The following is a 25,455-nucleotide window of genomic DNA, read 5'->3' as shown; positions in this document are numbered from 1 at the left end:
ACCTGATATAATATGAATTTGGATATAATGCAGTAAAGCAGCACTCTAGGGAGGGAGCGGGGGGGAGGGGTTACGCGCTCCAGTGAATCAAAGCAAGTTCGATATAACACAGTTTCATCTATAACACGGTAAGATTCTTTGGCTCCCAAGGACAGCATTATATTGGGGTAGAGGTTTACAAGCATTTAATAAGCCTGGACGATTAAATCCTCATTCTTCCACAACCTCCCCTATCTCCTTATGGGCCAAGGAGACCACATGGACCCTGCAGCATGCCCTAAAGGAGAACAACCTCAGGTCAAAGGGGGACTGACTTCCCAATCTCCCCCAGAGATGCTGTTCTGCCAGAAGCCGTCTCTCATACCAAATGGGGTCCAGGTTCTCTCCATGTAGGTGCTTGTCACCTGATCAAGTCACCTCTTAACTTTCTCTTCAATAAACTAAGTACACGGAGTGTTTTTAGTCTCTCACTATAAGGGATGTTTGTGAGATGGATGAGCAATGGCCTAACAGCATTTTTTTCATCTGCAGGCTCTTGGAGTGTGATGTTCCCTTTTCATTGATTAGTGCACCCCCTTGTGGAAGAAAAGTTTAATGCAGGAAGAGAAAAAAAATGTTCTGTGTTGACAAATTATACATTACTTGGACATCACAAAAGGCAAGATCTCTGGGCTAAATCATGAGTTTTGTAGTAAACCGAACATCTCTGTATTTAATTTAATGAGGGTGGAAGGCATAAGGTTGACAGCCATGGGGACTTAAAGCTTCTGTACCATCTACAGAACAGACAGACCAAGTGCAGGCTTCATAGCTGACCTGAAAGGACCAGCATCCCTCCAAGGGAGACAAGAGTAGGGTCTGTGGGGTTCAGTTAATCCTTGACATCTGTTTGAAGATTGTCAACAAGAAGACAATTGTGTCACTGGGCTGGACTTTCTGTGGCCCTGCATCTTGTGCAGTCACTTACACCAGTGCAAAGAAGGCTACAAAATTAATGAGGTGTTGTGTGGTTGCAAGTTACTCTCAGCTGGTATAAACAATTACACACAGGGTGCAGGACAACAGAGAGTCAGACCCAATGTCTTTCATGGTTTGAACTCCTATCCCAGTTGAACTGGACTGATATCACAAATGCATTTTGCACAGGTCAATGAGTAGCCACCTGATGGCAATAATATCTGATGAGTATCAGTTTGGGCTGGATTCTAACTGGTGACCTAGGAGGCAAAAACTTTACATCCTATAACCAAACTACTACGTCATCTCAGTCCTATGCCCCTATTTGTCAATGATGAGGTATTATTGGGTGCCCCGATGTTACTTCCAACAGAGGCCTGCAGGTCTCAGTTTGTCAATACAAAAAGGAGAATGACCACACTGCCACACCCTGCACTACACGGCGATGTCTGGGACAGATCAGACAATCCTGCCTGACTACAGTACTGTCCCGCTGGGCAGGGCTGGCACTGCTCCTCTGCTCCCAGGCCCAGGGAGGTGGAATAGGTTCCAGGAGGGCAGGGCACAGGATGGCTTGTGCCACTGGGGCAGAAATGCCCAGGAGGGCAGATATCATTTCCAGGCAGAGGTAGGCCAGCAGATTCCGCCTGTGAAACAAAAAATAGAGAGAAAGAGAGGAAGAGAAAATTAACACCCAGGAATCACAGGTTTCCCAGTTAGTGCTGCAGAAAGACTGGAAAGCATGGATGTGAGCTGAGCACTGCAGGTCTACTCCCACTGGAGCTCTCACTGCAGGGCTGGCCTGACTTAAAAGGGGGTCCTGGAATGTTGGCTGGTCCAACGTTGGCCATTTGTGCCATGAATTAGCTAGTGGGGTTTCTAGGCAGCACAGCACCAGTGTGAGAGATGCAGAAATGTAGACAAGGTAGGGACTGATTCCAAGGCATCATCACATCTCAGCAACCAGGCTACTCTTCTCAGAATTTATCAGGAGTGGAGCTGCCTCCCAATACCAAGGAGCTCACCCACAACATCTGAAACATCACACTACTCTTCTGGAACGATCCCAAACACTTCAACTTCCACTGGCATTACTGGAGTCTTTGGGAGTGATTACTCTAGAACATTATAGTGTTGTTATTACTAATAGGCTAGAAGCCCTTATTCCCTAGTCCAAACCCAAGATCACTGCATTGCGGATGTCATGGTTGGCAGCCGAGCCTTAGTCTGGCATTCACTCACCTTGTGTCTGATGGGGGCTGGGTGGATGGCTCCCTGGGTGCAGTAATACCCTGAGTGGCAAAGCCCCGATGGCTGGGACAGTGCTGTAGATGAGCAATACGTGCCTGAAATGAGCAGAAAAGAAATCCAAAGTGAGGGGGTCTCCAGGTCTCCTCTATGTCATATCTGCTGAGAAAGTCAGTGGGGAGTAACTGAAGGCAGAATTTGACCTTTCATCTTTCCCCCAAGTCTTCCCTCAGATGCTCCACAGATAACTTGTGCCAGACCTTTACTGACCTGCTGGGCAGGGCTCACAGTGAGATTCACCAGTGGCACCAGTCTTGGGTCCAAATGTACCCCTTGGACATGGATGTTCTGTACCAATGCTGGTACCAGGTGGACAGAAGTATCCTGTAGGGCACAGCCTGGGAGTCTGTGTCCCAGAACCTAGAACACAAAGAATGGCAACTTGCTCCGGAGATTTCATGATTGTTTCTCTTGTGACTAGGGAGTTTTTATGTGTTGACCCAAAACTCCTGCCAGAATATTAAGCCTTTCTTGACCCCCTGCTGGCTCAACTAAATGCGGGATCTCTCAGTTCTAGTCCTAAATTAACTGAGCATTGTATAGAGGCTGCCATCTTCCTCCCAAGACTGGGCAGAATCAGGGCAATGGGTGAAATGCTCATTGTAAGTAAATCATGCTGAGTGTTTTGAGTTCTCTGAATCGGAGGTGCTACAGGAATGCCCATCATCATTATTACGTTGCTATGTTTGTCTGGATGCAAAGCTTTGTAGCTCGAGGGTAGCAGAAATGGTCTAGTGTTGTCCCACCCCTACTGGCCTGCTGCTTGACACTCTGACAGGTGTATTTCTCCCTCATCTAGTGGCAGAACTGTCCTGCCACCCTTCCCCGCTATACCAATGCACGCAGTGCCCACCTGGCAGAGGCTTACTGAAGTGAATAAGGACACTCTGAAGTCAATGGGAATTGCACCGGTGGGTCTCAGAGGAGAACTTGCCCCATTGTGCTTAACAGAAAGACACTGTTCTTAGTCTTTCCCCAGCAACAGACAATGCTCCACTACCTCAAAAAGCACAGCCCTCCCCAGTACCCACTCACTTTTGCTGGATGGTTCACAGAAGAATCCTGCTGGGCAGATGTAGCATGATTCTTTCCCTTCCTGTGTCTGGTAGGTCCCCCTCTCACAGGCCATGGGAATGGCAGATCCTGCAGGGCAGTAGAACCCACGGGGGCAGCGATGGGAGAGAGGAGTGGCTGAGGTCTGGCCTGGTGGGCAGTAGTAACCAGCAGAGCACAGTCCCTCTGCAGCAGTTTTTCCTAGCCCTGCAGTTATGGAGGCAGAAGACCCTTTTGGTTCCCATCCTCTCCCACAGGTGCATGGCCTCATCACACGCCCAGTTCAAATCAGGAAACAAATGTTCTCCACAGTGAAAATCCGGCCTCAGAAAGACAGATGCTTACTACTGCATCACCCAGGCAAGCCAGTCACTGCACCAATCAAAGCAGAGCTCTGCTAAGCAGTAACTGTCCTGAGGAAGCATGGGGTTCGGGTACAGTTCTGAGTTGGGATCTAGGAGGTTTGAGTTTCATTTCCTGCTCTCCCACAAATTCCTTGTGTGAACTTGGGCAAGCCACTTCACCTCTGGTTCCTATCTGTGAAATGGGAACAGTAATCCTGCTCTATCTTGCAGGCCAGGTGCAGGAGGGTGAATGAGTTAATGCTTGTGAGGTGCTCGGATATTACAGTGATAGGGGTCAAATAAATGCCTGGGTAGACAGACAGAAGGCACTTACCACCTGAACAGTAGCAGCTATCTCAGAGCAGTAATATGATCCTTCACTTACAGTAGATCATGGCTGCTAATCAGTGTCAAACACCTGCTCGCCAGGCTATTTCATGTCTCTGGAGTATGGGGGAGACATCTCTGGCATCAAGACCATACATTGCCTTTGTCTTTCTGTTGGATCTTTATTTATGATATTAAGAAGTTCCTATGGTACCTCAATTTACTGAGGCACACCCAGACATTTCATTCATGACTCTGGCACTGACCATGTGGGCAACGTGGTAACAAGTGTCAGCAGCTTTTTACGGGGTTTAAACCCCAAGGGGGCAGAGGAAGTGTGACTGGCCCAAGGTGGTAGAAAAGAGAAACTGGATGAAGCTGAGCCAAGGAAACCATTGTTATACCAAGAAACCCTCCTGAATGGTGAAATGTGTGAGCCTGGAAGAGACACCCAAGGGAAGTGTTGGAAGACATATCACTTGAGACATGTCAAAGTAGGCTGGACATATACCCTGCAGAGAACCTTCCTACACTGGCCAAAGAAAATGGGCTAATGATCTAATGTGATTATTTGCAGTTATAACAGGATAGATCCTGGAATGTCTGTTAAGGCAAATCTGCAGGAAATAAAGCTGGGAAGAGCATCTACTCTCACTTGCCTGCTACTCCACCTCCTCTTCCCCAAACACCAAACAACACTGATGAAGACTCATACCACTGCAGAAATATCCAGCCGGGCAGGGCTGACAGTCTGTTGAGTGCCATTTCCCATCGTGTGGGTTGAGGCTTCCAGCAGCACATGGAATTGGGGACTCCGTGCCTTTGGGGCAGTATGAGCCAGGTGGACAGCGTTTCTGGTCTGGCCGTGTGGATTTCATATCACAGTAATAGCCATCATGACAGGTTCCTGCAAAGCAGAGAATTTCAGGAGCAAGACTGAGAAACGTGAATCTCAGAACTGTCAGTGGGTTGGTGGCTTAGCTGGTCTTGTCTAGAGGGTTTTGGTCTAGAAATCCAGCTATTAAATTCACAAGGATTTGAGATTTCTGTCTCTTCCAGCTTTTAGTCTGTTTGGGGATCTTGCAAGTTTAGTTCCCATTTGATCCAAGCTGGAACAGGATTCAGAACTTCATTCTCCCTAGCATCTTGGTGTCCCACAAACTGTAATGGGCCAGACCCATCCCTAGGTTAGCTACCAATTGGTGAGGCTGTGGAATAAAAACAATGGCATGAATCTCATACATACACATCCATGATATATACTACTCACCTGAAACGCTGGTCAACCCTTCTCCTTGGCAGAACTTCCCCCCAGGGCAGGGCAGACAAGCATTGTGGGATGCCATCCCAGACTGGGGTAGAAAGGTACCAGTGGGACATGGCACTGGGCTGCTGCTACCCAGTGGGCAGAAGTGTCCTGCTGGGCACAAGTCTCCAGTTTCATCTTTAACAGGATTAGGTACACGTGCCTTCAAAATGCAGTAATACCTGGGCAAACAAGGGCCACTCGGGGTCAAGAGACCTGGTGCAGAGGAGGATAAAAACAAAAAAGGAAAGGCGTTATGTAGTTCACAAGCTCAGGGCTGCAAAAAATGGCCAAGCCATGGCATCTAGATTAATTCAGTGTCTAATGCCCCATGCAACACTCTCCTGCTCCTACCCCACATGGCATTTAGAGATGGGGCTAACAAAGAACCTTACATTCACCTTATCAAGGAGAGAGAATACAGGATAAATTAATCCAAGATCCAAACCACCTCTGGTTCAGGATTTGTAATCCTTCACCAACTGGGTTTGGCTAATCCAAACCCATCTTTGTCTTTGTCCATCTCTGTCTAGCTTGCAGAGATGAAGGTTTTATAATGACATTGGGATCATCTATATCTAGAGCACTTTTCATCTCCAAAAATCTCCCAAAAGACTGTGCAGAGATGGTTTCACCCACTGCTGAAATGTGGCCACTTCTGGGGTGAAGCACAACAGCCATTTACCGGGACATAGCATCACAACACAACAGTGCAGGACAGCGACTAAAGAAGGGTAAGTATATTCAATGTGCAAACAGGTATCCCAGTTCAAACAAGTTAATCAGGGGGTTAGTTTCTAAGGTCACATTCCCTGTTGAGGTTTCTCTCTCATGCATGAAATCAAGACCTACTGTCTTAGTTCCAAGTTCAGTTGGACCTTCCAAGACAAAATGCAGGATCTTCCCAGCTTGAACAGGGAAGCTAATCTCTACCTGTCTGCTCCTTACCTGCATCTGCACAGAATTTTCCCCCAGGGCAAGCTCTGCAGTCCTTGGAATTGCTCAGCCCAGTCTGGTTACTGAAGGTGCCCTTGGGGCATGGGTACTGCTTGGCAGTTTTAGTTCCTGAGAGGCAATAGTATCCAGCCGGGCAATCTGCTGGCTTGATCGTTCCATGTGAAAAGGTCTCCTTGTGATCTTGGATTTGGACTTCTGGGCCACAGAACCTACCAATAAAAGGCCAAATTGAAATTAACCTGTCACAGCCCACAATTCTGCCAGGATAAAGAAGGGCCATTCTCCATGCAACGCTTGTAGTCTGTGACTGCAAGACAAGTCAATGTGGAATGCTCTTCAGGAAACAAATGAAGGACTCAGATGAAACTAGTCTGGGGGAAGCTATTATCTTTGGGAGCATTTTGTACCTCTCTGGAGACATGTCTACAGGATGACAACTCTGTGATGAAGGGCTTACAATACAGAAATTGATATAATGAGAAGGAAGGAGATACAAGGACATGATCAAGGAGACCAGCCCCGTATATCAAAGGATATAACAGAGCAGCCCAAGGCAAATCATCAAGAGGGGAATTCATATGCTAATTCCCAATAGAAGAACCAGGATACTGGAGCAGGCTAAATGCATTCCACTTACTTTCCTGCTGGGCACGTCTTGCACAGGCTTTGACCAGTCTGGTCCTGGTATTTCCCAGAGGGACAGGGTTTGGGCTCTGGGCTGCCTGTTGGGCAATAGTGACCAACAGGACATATATAATCTATAAAGAAGAGAATGGATTGGATTAATGCTGAGACTGTGCATAACTCCTGAGTGCTGCTGTTTAGAGCTGTAATGGCCAGCTGTAGTAAGGGACAGTGTCAAAGGGAAAGAACTCACAGATTTAATACCATGAATGTTTCATAAGGAACTGAAGAAAAACTAGAGTATGTTAACAGCTTTATCAGACACATCCAGCCAGGCTGGAGGCCTACAAGGGGCTCAGTAAGGAACAACTCCAGGGGCCATTGAAATTCTTCCTCTGACTTCACTGGGTGTGGAGTATACCTGAAACAGGGGTTCTCGAACTGGTGGTCAGGACCCCTCAGGGGGTCATGAAGTTATTACATGGGGGGTCACGAGCTGTTAGCCTCCACCCCAAATCTTGTTTTGCTGCCAGCATTTATAATGGTGTTAAATTAAAAAAACACTTTTTAAATATTTTTCTCGGGGTGGGGGATCACACTCAGAGGCTTGCTGTGTGAAAGAGGTCACCAGTAAAAAAGTTTGAGAGCCACTGCCCTAAAGCTCCCAAAGCCTGTCTTGACCCACAATGGGCCTTATAAAAAACTTGATATGGATTCTTCAGGGATTTCCTCTGTTTCATTTGTTCCAGTCCAAGAACACAAAGGGATAATATTTGCATAATTATAGCCATGGGTAGGGTAAGGTCTTTGAGGGGTCAGGACTGCCTCTTTGTTCTGGTTTGTCAGGCATCTAGCACAAAGGGGTCCTGGTCCATAACTGGGGCTGCAAAGTGCTACCACAATAGAAATAACAATGAACAAACTGGACAACCATACAGATTCACCTCCAGCTCAGCTCAATAACTGGTGATAGAACTTAGGTGGCTTTATCAGAACTGTTCACAGCTCCCCTGTTTGGCTAAGCTGGGTACAGCTCTTAAAGGGACATACCTCATAGTAACTAGCAATTTGGGAACATTTCTGTTATTGCTACTTTCACTCATTTCTCTATGAGAAGGGTCATCCTAGAACTTTCCTACCTGGATTAAGGCCTGATACAGACCCCTCTGGGCAAAACCAGCCTTCCTTACATCTCCCCTCTGGTGTACTTTGACCTCGGTGGGAGCAGAACCATCCTGCTAAACAGTGCTGGCAATCTTGTGCTGATTGGCCACCCTGATGGGCCAAAAAAGAGCCTAGAAAAGAAAAAAAAATCCATGCTAACATTCTCCCAGCATCCTGGACATGCCTGGATATCCCTGTGGGAGGAGCGCTGAAAAGCTGGAAGGAGAGCTCTCAGCAAGTCTAGTCCCAGCCTCTCTGGCCAGGAGATGCTGAAGCAAATAGTGTATGAGCACTGGCTGCGGTGGATCTCACAGATAGTGCAGTCCTAGTCTTCACTGTGATGTGATGGTTTGGGAGGTGGCATTTGAGAGCTAGTTGCTGGGTAGTTCACATCCATTCTGGTCCTACCTAAGGCAGAGTAGCTCTGGTTTACAGTATCTACATGCCAATACCAGGAAATTAGCAATCCAAAAAGTGTTCCTCTCTCCCCCTCCCTTTGCCATAATCCTCATGTGTTTTAATAAAGATGTGAAAGACCAGTTCCCATCATTTGTAGGGAACGGAACTGAAATGGAGGATTTTAAATGTTTCAACACCCCATTGCTCCTCATTTAACAGCCTCAGAGTGAAAGCTAAGATCCCGTGCTGACAGAAGCTGCCCCTTAGGCACTGTTGGGGTATGCTTCAGTGCCATACAGCAAGGGGCTTTAAAACAATGTCAGGAACTCAGGCATCCCATGAGGCATCAGGCAAAAGAAAGAAGGGCACCCAGCAGCTGCTGTCTGATCTACCTGAGGGACATGGAGATGGAGAAGAACTTCCTTGGCGACACACGTAGCCTGGAGGACAAATATTTCCCACTGCCCCATCTGTTGGGTTGGGGAGTGTGGACCCCCCAATGCAGTAAAAGCCAGCATCACAGGGACCAGATGGCGCAGCCAGCTCTGCAGATGCACAGTATGAGCCTAGAACAGGGAACAGAAGGGAGACCCTCATTCAGGCTCCATGTCTCTGTGCTTGTCCCACTAGAATCCCAAAGCATTTGAGCTGCAATGTCATTGCATACAGGCCATCGAAGCAACAGTCAGTGGGAGAAAGCAGCAGTCTAGCAGTGACAGCACAAAACTGGGACAGTCAGCAGAGTTTGGCAGGGTGGGGGAAGGGTTTGTGTCAAAAATTTTGTCTCTGGCAAAAAATAATATATCCTCTCCTACCTGGGGTACAGGGAATAGGAAGGGATGAACCACCAGGACAAAATGTTCCTGCTTGGCATAGCCTGAAGGACCCACGAGGTGAAACTTCTGACCCTGCTAATGGAAAGGACGGAACTTGAGAGAGGCAAAGGAACATACAGCAGCAGAAAGAGACTCACTGTCATGTCCCAACCTCTCCTTCTCGCTAGGTACTGACAGCACATGACCTTCATCACCACAGTATGTGAAATGCACCAGATGGGTGAAAATTCCTCCCTGTGCATGTCTTCCCACAATGGAAATACCCACCCAGCCTCTTCCCAGGGAAGTGATCTACTTCTGCCAAGATCACAGACCCATTGCAAACACACATCCCTACCACAAACAAGGGTTCTTGTTTCATTTAATGTTACTGCATGTGGCAGCATCTTTTTCTCTCTTCACTCTGTCTTTTACCAGCACTGCAAAAAGACACTTCATGGGCCCTTTTCTTCAACTGTGACTTCTTGATGCTTCTGTAATATCACCACATCTAATAATAATAATAAAGTTCCACTGCTTCTTTCAGTGCCAGAGAGTGATTACCTAGGGATATTGGCTCGCCTGATGCCGATCCGGGTGGACAAAACCATCCAGGTGTGCATGGTCCATCAGGACTTGTCAAGCCTGATTTGGAGCAGACTTTTCCAGGGGGACACAGCTGGCACTTGGAGGCATCCCTCGTGTTTAACTGCTCACTGTAGGTTCCTGGTGGACAGGGATACTGTGTGGCAAACTCCGTATTCCTTGGGCAGTAATGTCCTAGGAAGGAGATAACAGTTTCCCTAACAGTTAAGAGATGCTTGCAATGTCTCAAATTGTTGGCAAGGGTGCTGGGGTGCCCTCTCCATCAGTTTCCCCAAAAGAACTGGTCCCAGGATATGTCAATCAGTCCATTGTGTACTCATCAGTACTATACAGGACTTCCAGCCAAGGTGGAAGCATTCAATGAAGCCAACAGCACTTTATCTTAGTGCTGAGCCTTACAAAGAGCTGCTAGTGCCCTTATGACACTGTTCCTCACATTCCCTATGACGTAACTGCAGCTGCACTTACCTGCAGGACAGTCTGTGTAATTGCTGGAACCAGCCTTACAGTAAAAGCCTTCTGGGCACTCCAAACACAGCACCATGCCCCAGAATGGGCTGTAGCTCCCTGCAGGGCATGGCTGTGCTCTGCTGCTCCCCACTGTGCAGTAGTGTCCTGGGGGACATGGCCCGCCACTGCTTGTGGTCTGTGAAGACAAAGTGCCATTGTTAAGAACATAAGAACATAAGAACGGCAGTACCGGGTCAGACCAAAGGTCCATCTAGCCCAGTATCTGTCTACCAACAGTGGCCAAGTGATCTCTCTCCTGCCATCCATCTCCAACCTCCGATGAACAGAGTCTAGGGACACCATTCTTTACCCTTCCTGGCTAATAGCCATTTATGGACCTAGCCACCATGAATTTATCCAGTTCCCTTTTAAACATTGTTATGGTCCCAGCCTTCATAACCTCCTCAGGGAAGGAGTTCCACAAATTGACTGTGCGCTGCGTGAAGAAGAACTTCCTTTTATTTGTTTTAAACCTGCTACCTATTAATCTCATTTGGTGACCCCTAGTTTTTGTATTATGGGAATAAGTAAATAACTTTTCCTTACCCACTTTCTCTACATCTGTTACAAAAGATGTTCCCACTAATCTCACTGTGGCCCAGAGATCCTCAAATGTCTTTTAACTTCCACTGATTTCAATGGAAATTAAGATACTAAATACCTGTGTGGATCTGGGCCTATCTGCAACCTCAGAAGAAATGTATCTTGCAGCAAGAACACATCAAATCCTAACGGGGAGGACTGACAAAGTGATGGAAAATGCTTTGTTCATCATTCACCTCTGGCCAATCCCTCCTGCTGTAATCCCATCATAGCTCAGTGGTTTGCACAGTGGCTTGCTAAACCCAGGGTTGTGAGTTCAATCCTTGAGGGGACCATTTAGGGATCTGGGGCAAAAATCTATGTGGGGATTGGTCTTGCTCTGAATAGGAGGTTGGACTAGATGACCTCCTGAGGTCCCTTCCAACCTGATATTCTATTAAAAATGGGCAGGGGAGGTGCTTGGGAGGCTGCCAAGGAAAACCCAGGTTTGCTGTAAGAAGTGTTGCTGGTAATTTGGTAGGTAGTCTTCCCTGTCTTTCAGATTCAGCCTGGTGCTGTGCTGCTGGGGTAGGGGAAAGGTACTGAGGCATGAAAACAAGATTCTGAGCCCCTGCAGTTTTTAAGTTCACAAGGTATTTTGTGTAAGAGCCATGTCAATAGATGCAGTGTCCTGGACACATTCGCGTTCTGTGGACCTCTGTAATGCCAGTTGGAAATGGCATTCTTTTTCACTTCTCACGTTGTGTAGTGCTGCTGTGTGCTGGTAAGAGGATCATGAATTCCACCCCAGAGGAGGATATATGTCAGCTTTGGGTGAATAACTGCTTTTCATAGTCTGCAATGTTCTAGGATTCTTGGGAATGAAAGGTAAATTTTTTATTCACTCATCTCTGTCCACACATCATAAGAGGACGAATGGGAATGAGGTAGCATGGATATGAAAAGTCTGAGCTATTATGGACATGTTTTACACCTAGAATAGAGAAGAGGTTTGGTATGTTTGGTGTCTCTAGACTCCTTCAACCTTAACAAACAAGATGCATATGTCAGGGAAAGGAAATTATGCAAACAGTCTCAGAAATATAGACACAAAGAGATAGAATTCTTCCCTCACACAGTAGCTTTTGGACATGGTACTGATGTTAGGGCTGACGGAACAAGCAGTCAATGTCAAGAACAAATCAAGGGGAGAGGGTTTCACGTCTGAATTGCAAATATCAGCAGGCAATGGGTGATGGGACTTGTATGTCAGGAAGAGAAGAACCATATAGACAGGGGTAGGCAACCTACAACACACATGCTGAAGGTGGCATGCAAACTAATTTTCAGTGGCACTCACACTGCCCGGATCCTGGCCACAGGTCCAGGGGCTCTGCATTTTAATTTAATTTTAAATGAAGCTTCTTAAACATTTAAAAACCCTTATTTACTTTACATACAACAATAGTTTAGTTATATATTATAGACTTATAGAAAGAAACCTTCTAAAAACATTAAAATGTATTACTGGCACGCAAAACCTTAAAATTAGAGTGAATAAATGAAGACTCAGCACAACACTTCTGAGAGGTTCCGACCCCTGATATAGACATTTGGTTCTCTACATCCACAAATTCTGGGTTTCACAATGTTTATAACCCAGACACAGCTTACTATGGAAGGTCTAGGAGAAACAGCTCCTCTGATGCAATAGAACCCAGCTTCACAGACACCAGCAGGAGATATGAGTCCAGTTCCATTGCAGAAATACCCTGAAAGAGAGAGGAGGCATGAAGGCATGTCTATTGTGTTGGGCTGACAGACTGATGGATAGCAGCAGGTGAAAACCGAAGAGTAAATGATAAAAACCAAGAGGTCTGGCTATACCCACATACATATTAAAGAAGATGTTTCCTTTCAGAATAGCTTTAACACAGAACATACCTCACATGCCTAGAGAGATAGCGTGCATTGCACTACCAACACACTTCAACCCAAACCATTCTTCGGGGGAAAGAGAGAGTCAGCCTCTGACACTGCAAAACACCAGAAAGACCTTCTCCTGGGGTGAGAAGTGGGAGACTTTATCCGCTTTGTGATCCTTTTTACCTACATATCCCTGAAAGAGCAGTCACCCACTGTTACATGCTTTAATCAGGCCCAGTTTCTCAGAGGGCTTCATGAATGCAATAGTCTGGTTAGAACCTCCTTGCTCCATCTCTCTTTACTGTACCTGCGTCACAGAGGAGGCAGTCTCCCATCTCAGTATTCTGGGTAGAATTGCTATAATAACCAAGAGGGCACGGATGTGGAAAAGCAGATCCCTTAGGGCAGTAATTTCCCACCGGGCATATGTTCCCCACCAGACCCCTGGTAGGTGTTGGGGTGGCAATCCCTGCAATGCAGTAATATCCAGCTGAACAAGGTCCTGTGATATGTGACTGTCCTGTTAATGCACAGTAATGACCTGAAAGAGCAGTGCATTGGAATCAGTATTAGCAAATGGTAACAGGAGTATTTAAAAGAAAGTGTTGGATATTTATACAAATAAGAAACGCAACTGCATTAAAGTGAGGTTCAAAAGCTTAAAGGGATATCAGCCTTCATGACTCAGGCCATAAGTCAGTCAGCAAATGAGGTCTAGTGATCAAACTAACTAAATTGTAAATTCCCTTTGTCATTTTCTAGGCATGTAAAGCACCAGGCACATATATGCTTCTGTGTAAATGGATTATAAATTAATGACAAAGTTCCCCCTTCCATATATTAGCATTGTACATAAAGGTCCACTATTGGGCAAAAAGGTAATGCCTCCCTCTGAAGTATTTGGCATTGGTCACTACTGGAGACAGGACATCAGAGTAAATGGGTCTTTCCTAGGCTGGTCATTTTTAAGGGTGTGGCTTCCTCGCATTCAGTCCAGTTCTCCATGCAGCTGAGCATGGCTCTGTCTCAAACTTCAACAAGTGACCTAATGGCAAAGAGCTTCATAACCCATTATCAATCCCCTGAGCCAGTCAAACCATGGCTGATGTTCAAGCATTTTTGAAACTCACTTGCACACATTGTTCCAATGCCATTCAGGGTGATGTTGATTAGGATCCTACCTGGATCACAAGGGATACAGTGAGAAACATGACTGCTGCCGATCTGTGGGTTGTAAGTCCCCCTGGGGCATGGGTATTGAGTCGCTGAAGCTGTACCAGGGGGGCAGTAATGGCCAGCTGGACATTCACTCCCAGCAAGAGAAGAGGAATTCTTAGGACAGAAGAACCTGCACCCATAAGAGGAAAGAACAGAGGAGGAAAGTTAAAACTCTTAGGCCAACACTTCATCCACACGCACATGACTCTGTGAAGTGAATGGCTTGTCCTTGTGCATGTGCACTGTACTGAATGGGTAATATATCAGACCTGCTCATGAATATAAATACCTTCTCTTGTTTCCTCATGCTGAATGCATGACGTGTACTGACTACGACGGCATAATTGCCAAAGGCATAGGAACATAATAGTCTTCGCTTCAGCCATACTACACTAGGGCTGTGATTTCATCAGGTCCTAGATGTTAAGCAAGGCCAAACCTGGTCATTACTTGGATGGGAGTCCTCCAAGGACAAGCCAGGTGCAACAAGAAGTGGTATGGGTGGCAACCTGGGACAGGAACAGACCAATACCTCAGCATGGTGCTAGCAGACATTGTTTATTGGAAGAAACATGAAAGTGAAGTCCTTCATCACCTAGGGCCATGGACTTTGCAATTATTTTTTTTTTGTTGGCGCAACCATTGGTGGTACTGGTGGTTTTCTGGCCAGCAGCCAGTTTCAGTTACCTTCTGCTCTAAATCCTGCCACTGTACGGGAAATTAGCTCACCTAATTTCCACTGCTAATCATTTGTGCAGTGTTGCTAGGCAGCTGTTACAGTTGCTGTGCTCCTTTTCAGAGATGGGTGCACTTCAGTGGGAGGGGAAGTCATTCTGGTCTGCCACATATTGTACTGCTGAAAGGTTGCTGGGAACCATAATTACGGCAATGGTCCTTTCCTTACATTGTGCACAGTAACGAGCACTCTCTCATTCTTACCCTCTAGCACAGAGAAGGCAGCTGGCTTGCCTTTGTAGAGGGTTATATGACCCTGCTGGACAAGCCAATGGAATGGATGTGCCCCTGGGGCAAAAATGTCCTGAAAAAGAAGGAATAAGGCAGAATCAGCAGACTCTTTCAAGGTCAGAACTAGGGGGCAAATTCTACCCGTGACTTACCATATACTGAAACAGGCAATGCACAAACCCTCAGGTTTTGAGAAACTCTAAGAATAGTGATGTCTCAGAGCTCCTTGCAGCCTGCTAGGAGTTCTCTTCTTGATCTGCTGAACTCCCAGAGTCTCCTGTGGAATTTGCTTGGATAATTCTTACTCAACAAGTTAGTTACTATTCACCAGTTAGCTTGATGTGAACCAAGAGCTGCAAACAATCTACCTGTGGGACAGGGGCCTCCGGTCTTGTCCAGGATGGGAACATTGGCAACGGTGGACCCCAGTGTGCAGTAGAACCCTTCTCTGCATTGCCCTGTAGGGGTCTGGAGGCCAGTGGAGTTGCAGTAATGTCCAGGTAGACAGGGGGAGCACTGGGTCTGTGAGAAATCAATGGGAACATCCACATTCTCACTTCTGGGGAGATAGGAAGGAATACTGCATAAAGGGATCTGGGGGTCATAGTGGATCACCATCTAAATAGGAGTGTAACACTGCTGCAAAAAAAGCAAATATTCTGGAATGTATTCCCAGGAGTGTTGTAAGCAAGACATGAGAAGTAATTCTTCCACTTCACTGCACACTGATTAGGCCTCAACTGGAGTATTGTGTCCAGCTCTGGGCACAACATTTCAGGAAAGATGTGGACAAACTGGAGAAAGTCCAGAGAAGAGCCAAAAAAGTGATTAAAGGTCTAGAAAAAATGACCTATGAGGGAAGATTGAAAAAAGCTGGGTTTGTTGTGTCTGGAGAAGAGAAGACTGAGAGTGGACATAATGACAGTTTTCAAGTACATAAAAGGTTGTTACTAGGAGGTAGGAGAAAAAATGTTCTCCTTAACCTCTGAGGATAGGACAAGAAGCAATGGGCTTAAATTGCAGCAAGGGCAGTTTAGGTTGGACTTTAGGAAAAGCTTCCTAACTGTCAGGGTGGTTAAGCACTGGAATAAATTGCCCAGGGAGGTTGTGGAATCTCCATCATTAGAGATTTTTAAGAGCAGGTTAAACAAACACCTGTCAGGGATGTTCTAGACAATACACAGTCCTGCGATGACTGCAGGGGACTGGACTAGATGACCTTTCGAGGTCCCTTCTGGTCCTATTATTTATATGAATCCTGCCATTGCCACTGATTCACTGTGGGATCTCAGGCAAGTCATCTCATCTCGCTGAGCTTAAGTTCCTCATCTGTGGCAATGGCAGTAACTTTCCCATCTCATAGGGATGCTGAGAGACTCAGTAAAGTGCTTTGATAGCCTCAGATTCCAACTCTGGGATATTACTTTTTCAGTGTTCTTCTAAGGAAGGATTCAGGTGATTATAAGCATTTAAACAGTCTTCATATGTCTTCACAGGCAGAGAAGCACTAGGCGGAGTTCAGCTCTCTAAGTGCACAAGCACCATTGCTAGTTCACCCTGTGCATTTTCCTACCTCTGAGCTCAATTTGATCCTTGTGCTGAAGGTTCCCACAGGACAATGCTTGGGGACAGCAGTGCCCTTTGGACAGTAGTGGCCTGGAGGACAAGGGCCAGCCTGACCTGCAATCAACAAGCAAGAAAGGCGTTCTGCTGATTAAAGGCTATGGATGGAAATGCATATAAAAGGCATTCATTGATCTTATAATAGCCATGGTCTATTCAAGCCAGCAGTAATTCATCTGTAGATTTTCCACAACTCCTTAATTCCCTCCCACTTGGGACAATGCTGAGCTACCACACAAGGTCATTGGGCCATTGTGGCCTCATATCTAGAAAATATGAGTGGGAATCTGAATTTTGCAGTTCTGTTGCTAACTCAGGGAGTGAGTGTGATCTAATGATGAGCAGGGGACTGAGAGGCAGGATATCTGTGCTCTATTCCTAAATCAGGTATAGAGTGTCTAGTCATTGGGACTGGGAAACAAGACTTGGAACCCAGGAGTCCTGACCTTCAGGTTCCTCTTCTAACTATTGCTCTCTGCTACTGAGGACAGGCTAGATCAGCTTCTGAGTCATTTACTCACAATTCATACATTTGGGGTTCAAACAGCAAAAGGGGCTTATGAATGGGGCCAGAAAGGGGAAATCTAAACAAGTGGCTGAACCACGAGCCTGACAAGAAGTAGGCCCAAGGGCTCGACTCTGAAGTGGGCATTACCACAGGGCCACTAGACAAAAATCAACGTTGCTTTAGCAAAGGAAAAAGACAGCACCTTGGAGCCTGGCCTCTGGGTTGGGCCTGTCTGATGCCTGTGCACAGTAGTAGCCTTCCCAGCACTCTCCAGTCACTTCTGTTGCATTACGGTACAGACAGTACTTCCCTCCATCACAAGCTCTGCACCCAGTGCTGCTCTCCAGCCCTTGCTCGGGGCTGTAGGTCCCTGGTGGGCAAGGCTGCCAGTCAAGACCTGTTCCTTTGGGACAGAAGAAGCCTGAAAGAAGAGCACAGTCATATTTATGGATGGGAGAGAGACCTAAAGATGACGAATCAGTAACTGAGATCTCAGCAGTGGGATCCACATGGTTTTATAGACTCACTAGGGTCGCTTGGGCTGAAATTGTTGGACTGAGCATGAAGCTGAGGGAACAGAGACAGGACTCATGCCCTGGTTGATTTTCCATGGCTCAAGGTCTCTCCTGCATACAGGGGCTTAAAGAAAGTCTTTGGAAAGCATGGAACAAACTAGGCATTTAGTGAACGTATGACTCACCTTTAGGACAAAATTGTGGCTTCTGAGGAGGGACACAGTATTTACCCTCTGGGCAGGTGTAGCACTCTTCTCCATGTGTCTGTGGCATGTAAGTGCCAGGGGAGCACGGGATGGGATTCTTGGTTCCCAGGGGACAGGAGTGTCCCATGGGGCATGGAGCTCCTGAGAGGCCATCGGTGGGTGTCGGTGTTCTGGCCCCAGCAATGCAGTAAAACCTGGAGTTGCAAGAGCAGAAACAAGAGCCATCAAACACCAACAACCTCAAGTCAAAGAAACAATCCCCCTAAGGACACAGGTGGATAACTGACTGAGCAGTGAGTGTGAGGAATGCCGAGCGCTCAACACACAAGGCTGGGGGATCCTCTTTATACCTAGGGAAGGAGCATTTCTGCAGATCCCAGGCCCTGTGTTGACAACAAAGGCACACTGACTGCAGACAGCTGTTCCCATCCAGAGTCCAAGAGAGTGTGGTCCCTTCAAGTGAGGAGTTGTGGTTAATTCATGTCAGACCTGAGAATCAGAATCCAGGACATCCTAGCTCACAGCCCTAAGCTCATTCCAAGAGATGGCTGCTGCTGTCCCTCATTACAGTTACAGAAGGGAAAGGTGTGCTGTGCTGTACCTACCCTGGGCTGCAGTGTCCTGATGGTGCTACTAGTCCAGTGCTATTGCAGTAATGTCCTCCAGGACAAGGCTGGCATCCCCACAGATTCTTATTCCCTTCGTTGCTGGACCAGGTGCCATGTGGGCACAGAGATGGAGTGGGTGTTCCTGATTAGATAAAGTGCTTCAGACTCTACTCAGTATCAACATGGGGACAAGGCAGCAGACCACACAGATGGGCATTGAAGTCAGAGTGAACTGGTCATAGACATTCAATTGGCTAAGCCTGATGCAGGAGCAGAGCAAGCCCAACACAGCTTTATCCAGCTGAAGTTTATGAAGTGACTATGGGATAGCATAAGAGTATAGGCTACAGAAAAGGTGAGAGGAAGCTGGGCCAGTTAGGGCGCTAGCCTGGGACTTGTGTTCAAGTCCCTGCTTTCCCTCAAAGCTCCTGTGTGACCTTAGGCAAGTCACTTAGGGTCAGACTGAAGAATTAGGTATCTAAACACCTTTAAAAATCTGGGATTTAGTCTCTCTCTCTGTCTCAGTTCCCCATTTGTAAAATGGGGATAATAGCACTGCCCTACCTTACAGGTGATGATAAATACAATAAAGATTATGAGACATTCCGGTACTATGGTAATGGGGCCATACACATATTAAGATACTTAGACCTAGCAGCTACTGCAGTTCCAGACTCTCCGAGCCTAAGCCACTGTAGGGAGCAGTGCTGGGGGAGATGGAATTCCAGTGTCTCTCTGCAGGGAACACGGCAGGGAAATTCCAGTGCATGCTTCATAGGAGTTTAGAAGAATTATGCTTAATAAATCACTGTACCTGCAAGACAATAATGCCCAGGAGGACATGGGAGCCCTGTTACTCCATCCATTGGGTCTCTTACGCGGGCACCTCCCTTGCACCAGAATCCTTCAGCGCAGTCCCCTAGAAGGCAGGATACACATTTATACATATAAACAAAGCCAAATGAAAATAATGAGGATTTAAATATGAGTTCCAGGACACAGACACAAAGTGGAAGCTTGAGTTGAAGCAGTGATAACTTTCCCCACCCTGACTCCAAGGCGCATCTCTAGGAATGCAGTCACAGTGGTTTGTACCATCTTTAGCTGCTCTGCTGAGCCAGACAGCAAAGGATTTATTGTTACACAGACACCTGTCCAGTAGGGTAAGGAATGAAACTATAAACTAATTTCAACTAGGCTACCAAATGGCTATGATCTTGGGCAGCTACAAGGCCTGGAGATATTCAAACAGGTATCCTAGAAGTTAAAGCATCTGCATCTGAGTTCCATTCTCTCCAACCATTCACACTTGCAATTTTATTTAATGAAAGGAACCCTTCCTTCTTTTTAGAATAATCTGATCAGGAAGGGAAAGGATGAGCCACTTTTTCATTTCAGCCAGACATCCCAAGGCACTTTACAAAGTAGATCTTACCCAAATTTTACAGATGGGAAAAATGAGGCACCAATAGGGGAATAACTAGATCAAACTCACAAAGTAAATCAGTGCCAGAGTAAGGAATAGAACCCAGGAGTCCTGACTCCTAATCCTTTGTTCTAATCATCAGGCAACAACACCCCACACTAGACACACAGAAAATGCTCAGACTGCCCAAGGATTAATAGCAACATACCTGTTGGGGTGGAGAGACCAGGAAACTCACAGTATTTTCCAAGTGGGCATCTCTGACATTCCTGGATACTCTTCAGCTTCTGCCTGGGACCAAAAGTACCTGGGGGACAGCTGTATTGAGTGCCCTGGTGTGTTCCGGGTGGGCAGTAAAAGCCCTGAGGGCATGGGTAAAGGGTGAAATCACTGACTGGCCCTTGGCTGCTGTCACAGTAGTAACCTGAAGGGAAGGCAGAGGAAGAAAAAACAATTTAGTTACTGGGAGATATTAGCTACTAAATGTCTACTCATTTACAGATGAGAACTGCAACAGGCTCTCCGAGGAGTTCAAAAGCTTCCAATTGGTCATTCAAGGAAGAAATCCACTACTGATCTTTAATTATTATTGCTCTCAATTCCACCACTGCTGGAAAGATAGACAGTTTTCCAACCACTGCATATTCAAAAGGGATGTCAGAAGCCACTGGTCCCAGAGCGTGAGTCACTGGCTATCACAAGAGCATTTACTGATGTCCCCAAGGGAGTTAGCTGGTCATGTGGTGCTGGTTTCTCCTCCTTACTTCCAGCTGCTACATCCCATTAAAAAAAGGTGAAAATACTCTGCACCTCTCCCTAATGTCACCATGTCATGAAAGTCAGGGTTGCCATTGCCACAGGAATGCTCATTGATTGCCAGTGGGAGGGGAAGTGGAGTGTGAATGGGGTGGAGAAGTGGTGCGTGACACAGATAATGCAGTGGGGCAGGAGGGGGACAGCACAAATGAATTGCAATATTAAGATGTGGCCCACACCACAAAAGCCCATGTCATAATCTATAAATTGCTGGGCTATGTTGCAGTGTCGATCCTCCCACCATGAATATGAGAAAAACTGTCCCCTTCTGTATGGCATATCAAACCAGCTCAAGAACAGGATTATATCACACACTAGCAGCTAAATAATGTTACACAATCTACATTATCAGTATCTCTCCAATATCTGTGAGTGTGCTGCTCTCGAGGTGCTGCAACATAAACTAACACTACTACCTGAGGGGAATATCTTGGTTCGTGCCCCATGTTGTGACTCTAGGCACCCCTGTAGTCACATCCTACATACTACAAAATATACTGTGTGAGGTATCATTTGAAAACTACCACCACACTGGTGGTGTGTGTTAATCTTATCTGTGAAGTTATGCATTCCCTCTATAGGATGTTACTAGAACATGTTTAAGGCCATACAGCCTAGCCTAGGTAAAGGTGATAATCTGGTCTGTCCTAGACAAATTAATGTGTGGGTTTACCTCAATGTATATATTAGAGCAAAAAAAAAGCATCAAGCTAATCTGGTGGGAGGTTATCCTGCTCCTGAATTTGAGAGACCAAAAATTGGCATGACACTTGCAACACGAGAGACTGCATCCCAACAAGGCCTTCATGACTTGTAAAATGAAAACATTCCCTTTGGGGATATAAGGAACAGAGGGAGGATCCATTTTTATCCTTCACTTTAGGAGATAAAGGAACCAAGTGATTTAATCTCTGTGATGGATCCTGGCCAGTAAAAGCTGGAAGGAGACTGTGGGTGAAAGAAACTATCTTGAACAAAGACTGTAACTTGCTAGATTAAGTTGTTGTCTTTCAGATATACGTTTTCACTTTTATTTGCTTGTAACCATTTCTACCTGTATCCCTGTTGCTTGGTACCACTTAACATATGTCCTTTGTTAGTAAACGTGTTTTATTTTTACTATAAACCAATTCAGTGCTGCATTTGAAGGGAAGGGTGTATTTATTCCTATTAAATTAATAAAATGCAATACATTGACTATTAAAAGAGAAGCAAATTTAGTATCTTCTGTGAATGCACAGTGATAGGGACTGTGCATTGCAGAGAAGTATCTCTGAGGAGCTTGGGGGCTGGAGTTCATGGATTTTTACCTTCTAGGTGAGGTTTGGGAGGACTTCACTGGTGAGGAAGACAGGCTGATGTGACAGGGAGCTGACACACAGCCTAACCTCCAGCAAAGCTCATGCATGCTGAGGCATAGAGGTAACAGTGGCTCACAGCTCTGGGTATCCCCAGCATGGTGTTACAATGTATCTAAAGTTTCAAAAGGACACAATAAAAAAAAATCTGATTTGCAAACTGTGATCTGTGAGCATCTTTACTTGAAACAGCAGCAGAATCAAGCCATGTGTGGGGATCACCCCATAGGGATGGGGGAAATCAGTTTGGATAAAGCTGTAGTTTTTGCTCATATTCAGAATCAAACTTGAACCCAAATATTTTTTGTATAGGCTTCAGAAATGTGCTGCTAACTTTACCACTTCTGGTTTCATTTCTGAAGTACTAGTAGAGAGGCCCCTTCTAGTGGTATTTCCATGTAGGACCAGATGTTGGCTACCTAGTGAAAGCAGGTTAGAGGTGGATCAGGCCTACCAGGCAGCCCCCTAAACAGAAACCCAGACACTGGAAGGTGGTGAGAGACCACAGGACCTTAACCTACAAAGAGACTTGTGACCAGGTAAGGAACAGAGATCTCTTGGAGGTGGTACATTGCATGGGGGCCAAGAGATAAAGTCACACATACTGGGAAAAAGGGTGGACTAAGATTCCAAATTCTTGGATATTTGTCTGGACTGAAGCCGTTCTCTAAACTTCCTGTCTATATCCCCCATCACTGAAAGGGAACCGCCTCTGGCTTTTCACCACTGACTTGGTGAGTAACACCCTTGCTTCCTGGCCAATTCACACATGCTTACTCTCTGTTCCCTCTTCCCTTTGGGCTCTCACCCATCTGTGCCCCTGGAATCACTCTCGCCCTGTACTGGATGCTGCGGTTTGCTCTGAGATCCTTACCTTCCCAGCACTCTCCACTGGGGTCACTGAGGCCAGAACCTTCACAATAAAATCCAGAGGGACAAAACTGGCACTCAGAAGCCATGCTCTGCCCTAGCAGGTTGGAAAAGGTACCAGGTGGGCAGAGCCTGGGCATTGTTGACCCTGCAGCTGAGAGAAGAAAAACAAAACATAACAAACTGACTATGAAACAGTCTAAAGGGTGCTGCTCTCAGGAAACAAGGACTGAAGGAGCCCAGACTGACACAGAAATAATAGTCAGTCTCTTATAAAGCACTTTTCACCCATAGGTCTTGAAGTGCTTTACAAAGGCAGTTCAGCATCACTAGCCCCATTTAACAGATCGGTAATCTGAGTCAGAAAGGGGAAGGGACTTGCTCAAGGCTACACAGCAGAAGAGCCAGGAATAGAAGCCAAGTCTCTGACTACTAGGCTGTGCTCTATCCACCAGTCCACTCTGCCTTCCACTATTTTGTTGCAAAATCACTGATCAGCAGGCTAAGCATTCTGTGGCTAGGCATTCCACCCCAGGCTCATGGCATTTCAGATACTCACTGCAGTAGGTGCCCAGGGGGCAGATATTCCCAGTAACACCATCAGTTGGTTTAGAGCTGGCTGCTCCTCCTGTGCAATAAAACCCAGCGGCACATTTCCCGCTGGGTTCAGACAGACCTGGGGGTTTGAAAGGACAAAGGGGCTCAACCTGAGGCAAAACACTGTGACAGTGAGGTGGAAGCAGGAGCACGTGGGTCAACAGCCTGCAAGGCAGCGGGCTCCAATCTTCCCAAAGCGGAAGCATCAGAAGAGATAGCTGAGCCCCATTCTCATACAAGAGATCTGGATGATCCTCAGGGCCCAACAAGTCATAAGCAGCTTTGTGCCCCTAAAAAGTATTAAGCTAATAACAGTTTATGTTAAACACACCAAAATGGTATTGAAAGAATAATAAAAACAGCAGGGAATAAATGAACCAAAGCCTGTATCTCCAGCCCCAGTGGAAGCAGAGAATGAAATGTGTCTGATGGGACACTCTGACCTCTTAGAGCCAAGAGGCTTGGACAATTGGGCTCAGCTTCAGGACACTTTCAAGTGCTTATCCAGACAAAATTTATGAGATTTGAACGTTGCTGGCTATCACCACCAGGAGGCTCAGTGACTCACTCAAGGCCACAGAGTGACCTATGGCAGAGTCAGGAATAGATCGTAGGTCCCCGGGCTCCCTAACGGGAACTCAATGTAAGTACAGTGGCTGGAGGCATTGCTGAAATAGCAGACTCACTGGGAAACAGAGACAAATATTTGCACCAAAATTTTCTCCTTCAAACTGCCCCATGACACCTCAACTCCAATTTGCATGGCTGTATCCTCACCTGGCGCATGGCAGTAAAACCCTGGAGGGCAGAGAACGGGCTCAAGGCTGCCCTCAGGGCAGTAGAACCCAGCCATGCACTTCCCTCCGGTGGCAGTGGCTGGACACAGGCAGTTGGCATTGGTGTAATTATCCAGGTCGAAGGGCTGTGCGGTCCATGCAGCCGATACACAGAACCAGCCTGAGCAATGAACACACAAACAACATGGCTGAGAAAACAGCAGCAGCAGTGGAGCCCAAAGAGTTAGCATGGATAAACAAGGTGTATGGTACATTACCTTGGTACAATAGTGAATCCCACTGTGCACGCAACAGGCCAATGGTGCCAGGGTATAACATCACCATGGTATAATAGGGAATATGTTGTGCACGTGACAGGCTGATGGTGCAACAGCATAACACCAGCATGGTATAAAGATAAATACAACGTGCACGTAACAGTGTAATGGTGCAACCATGTACCACCACCATGGCATATAATGATAAAATCTATAACAACCCCAAGATCAGTTCTTCATTGCCTGGACTAGCAGGGACTGGGAAGGCTGCAGAGAGAGTTGCTTTCAGTCTCCTGAGTGGGAAGGAACAATACAATCCAGCCACTTCAGGTGGCTTCACAGAGAGACTCTAGAAGGCACCACATCTGGCCCATTTAGGCAAGGACCAGCCAAATAATCTTCAGGCCTTACTAAGAGGAGACCATTCTCCGTGCCCAGTATGCACACGGTGCTGCCACTGCTGGGCTAAACTCCAAAGCTTGAATTCTCATTTGCATTGAAGATGGAGTGCTGTAAAGAGCCCTTCACATAAAGGAGGATCAGGTCTTTAAAGCCTACATGAGTTACAGTGCGAGTGCCCCTGTGTACAGAGACAGAAGAGCCATCTCAGGGCAAGAGCAATGTGTACACGTGCTGGCACATTTGTTGCCATCTGTACATAAACACAGGGCATGGGGCTAGTTGGGAACCTCATAGGACCCCTCCACCCTTCAGATCGTGAGGCCAAACTGACCTGGACTCACCTGCATCACACTTTCCTGACACGGCCGTTAAATTCTCCTTCCCACAGTAGTGCCCGGGGGGACAGGGCAGGCAGCTATCCAGGCTCTGGGTCATGGGGTCAGGGTTATAATAACCCCGGGGGCAAGGAA

At 46.5% G+C, this 25,455-nt stretch overlaps 2 protein-coding genes across 2 annotated transcripts; both read right to left on the bottom strand.

The window, feature by feature from the left end:
• Positions 1-1,351: 1,351 nt before the first annotated feature.
• Positions 1,352-10,427, bottom strand: LOC115637407 (zonadhesin-like). The gene is made up of 13 exons (XM_030538655.1): positions 10,329-10,427; positions 9,819-10,034; positions 9,255-9,347; positions 8,832-9,005; positions 8,016-8,171; positions 6,890-7,010; positions 6,244-6,461; positions 5,359-5,511; positions 4,661-4,896; positions 3,301-3,408; positions 2,476-2,625; positions 2,200-2,303; positions 1,352-1,604 (listed from the first exon to the last, which is right to left on the bottom strand). The coding sequence occupies exons 1-13, from the start codon at positions 10,402-10,404 to the stop codon at positions 1,352-1,354; spliced, it is 2,058 nt and encodes a 685-aa protein (XP_030394515.1). The 5' UTR covers positions 10,405-10,427.
• An 18-nt stretch (positions 10,428-10,445) lies between these two features.
• Positions 10,446-24,650, bottom strand: LOC115637406 (neurogenic locus notch homolog protein 3-like). The gene is made up of 14 exons (XM_030538653.1): positions 24,584-24,650; positions 24,307-24,486; positions 23,492-23,608; positions 22,937-23,086; positions 20,097-20,312; positions 19,277-19,381; positions 18,460-18,604; positions 17,834-18,048; positions 17,336-17,554; positions 16,576-16,682; positions 14,976-15,075; positions 14,000-14,166; positions 12,567-12,664; positions 10,446-10,506 (listed from the first exon to the last, which is right to left on the bottom strand). Coding segments are annotated over exons 1-14 (1,887 nt in total). The 3' UTR covers positions 10,446-10,505.
• Between the last annotated feature and the right edge of the window lie 805 nt (positions 24,651-25,455).

This window comes from Gopherus evgoodei, chromosome 19, assembly GCF_007399415.2.
Source record: "Gopherus evgoodei ecotype Sinaloan lineage chromosome 19, rGopEvg1_v1.p, whole genome shotgun sequence".
NCBI classification, from domain to species: Eukaryota; Metazoa; Chordata; order Testudines; family Testudinidae; genus Gopherus; species Gopherus evgoodei.
The sequence above is the reverse complement of the archived record's forward strand: the minus strand, read 5'-3'. Positions and strand labels throughout refer to the sequence as shown.

Bases quoted from the DNA above. Each gene is read 5' to 3' on its own strand.
- LOC115637406 (XM_030538653.1), bottom strand. From the start codon at position 24,650: ATGGTGATGTTATACCCTGGCACCATTGGCCTGTTGCGTGCACAGTGG. The intron at 20,313-22,936 runs GTAAGGATCTCA...CCTTCCCTTCAG, and splicing joins CAGTGGAGAGTGCTGGGAAG to GTTACTACTGTGACAGCAGC. The intron at 18,049-18,459 runs GTAGGTACAGCA...TTGCAACTCCAG, and splicing joins TCAGGACACTGCAGCCCAGG to GTTTTACTGCATTGCTGGGG.
- LOC115637407 (XM_030538655.1), bottom strand. From the start codon at position 10,404: ATGGTGCTGTGTTTGGAGTGCCCAGAAGGCTTTTACTGTAAGGCTGGT. The intron at 2,304-2,475 runs GTCAGTAAAGGT...TGCTCATTTCAG, and splicing joins CTGTGAGCCCTGCCCAGCAG to GCACGTATTGCTCATCTACA. The intron at 1,605-2,199 runs GTGAGTGAATGC...TTTGTTTCACAG, and splicing joins CAGCCCCCATCAGACACAAG to GCGGAATCTGCTGGCCTACC.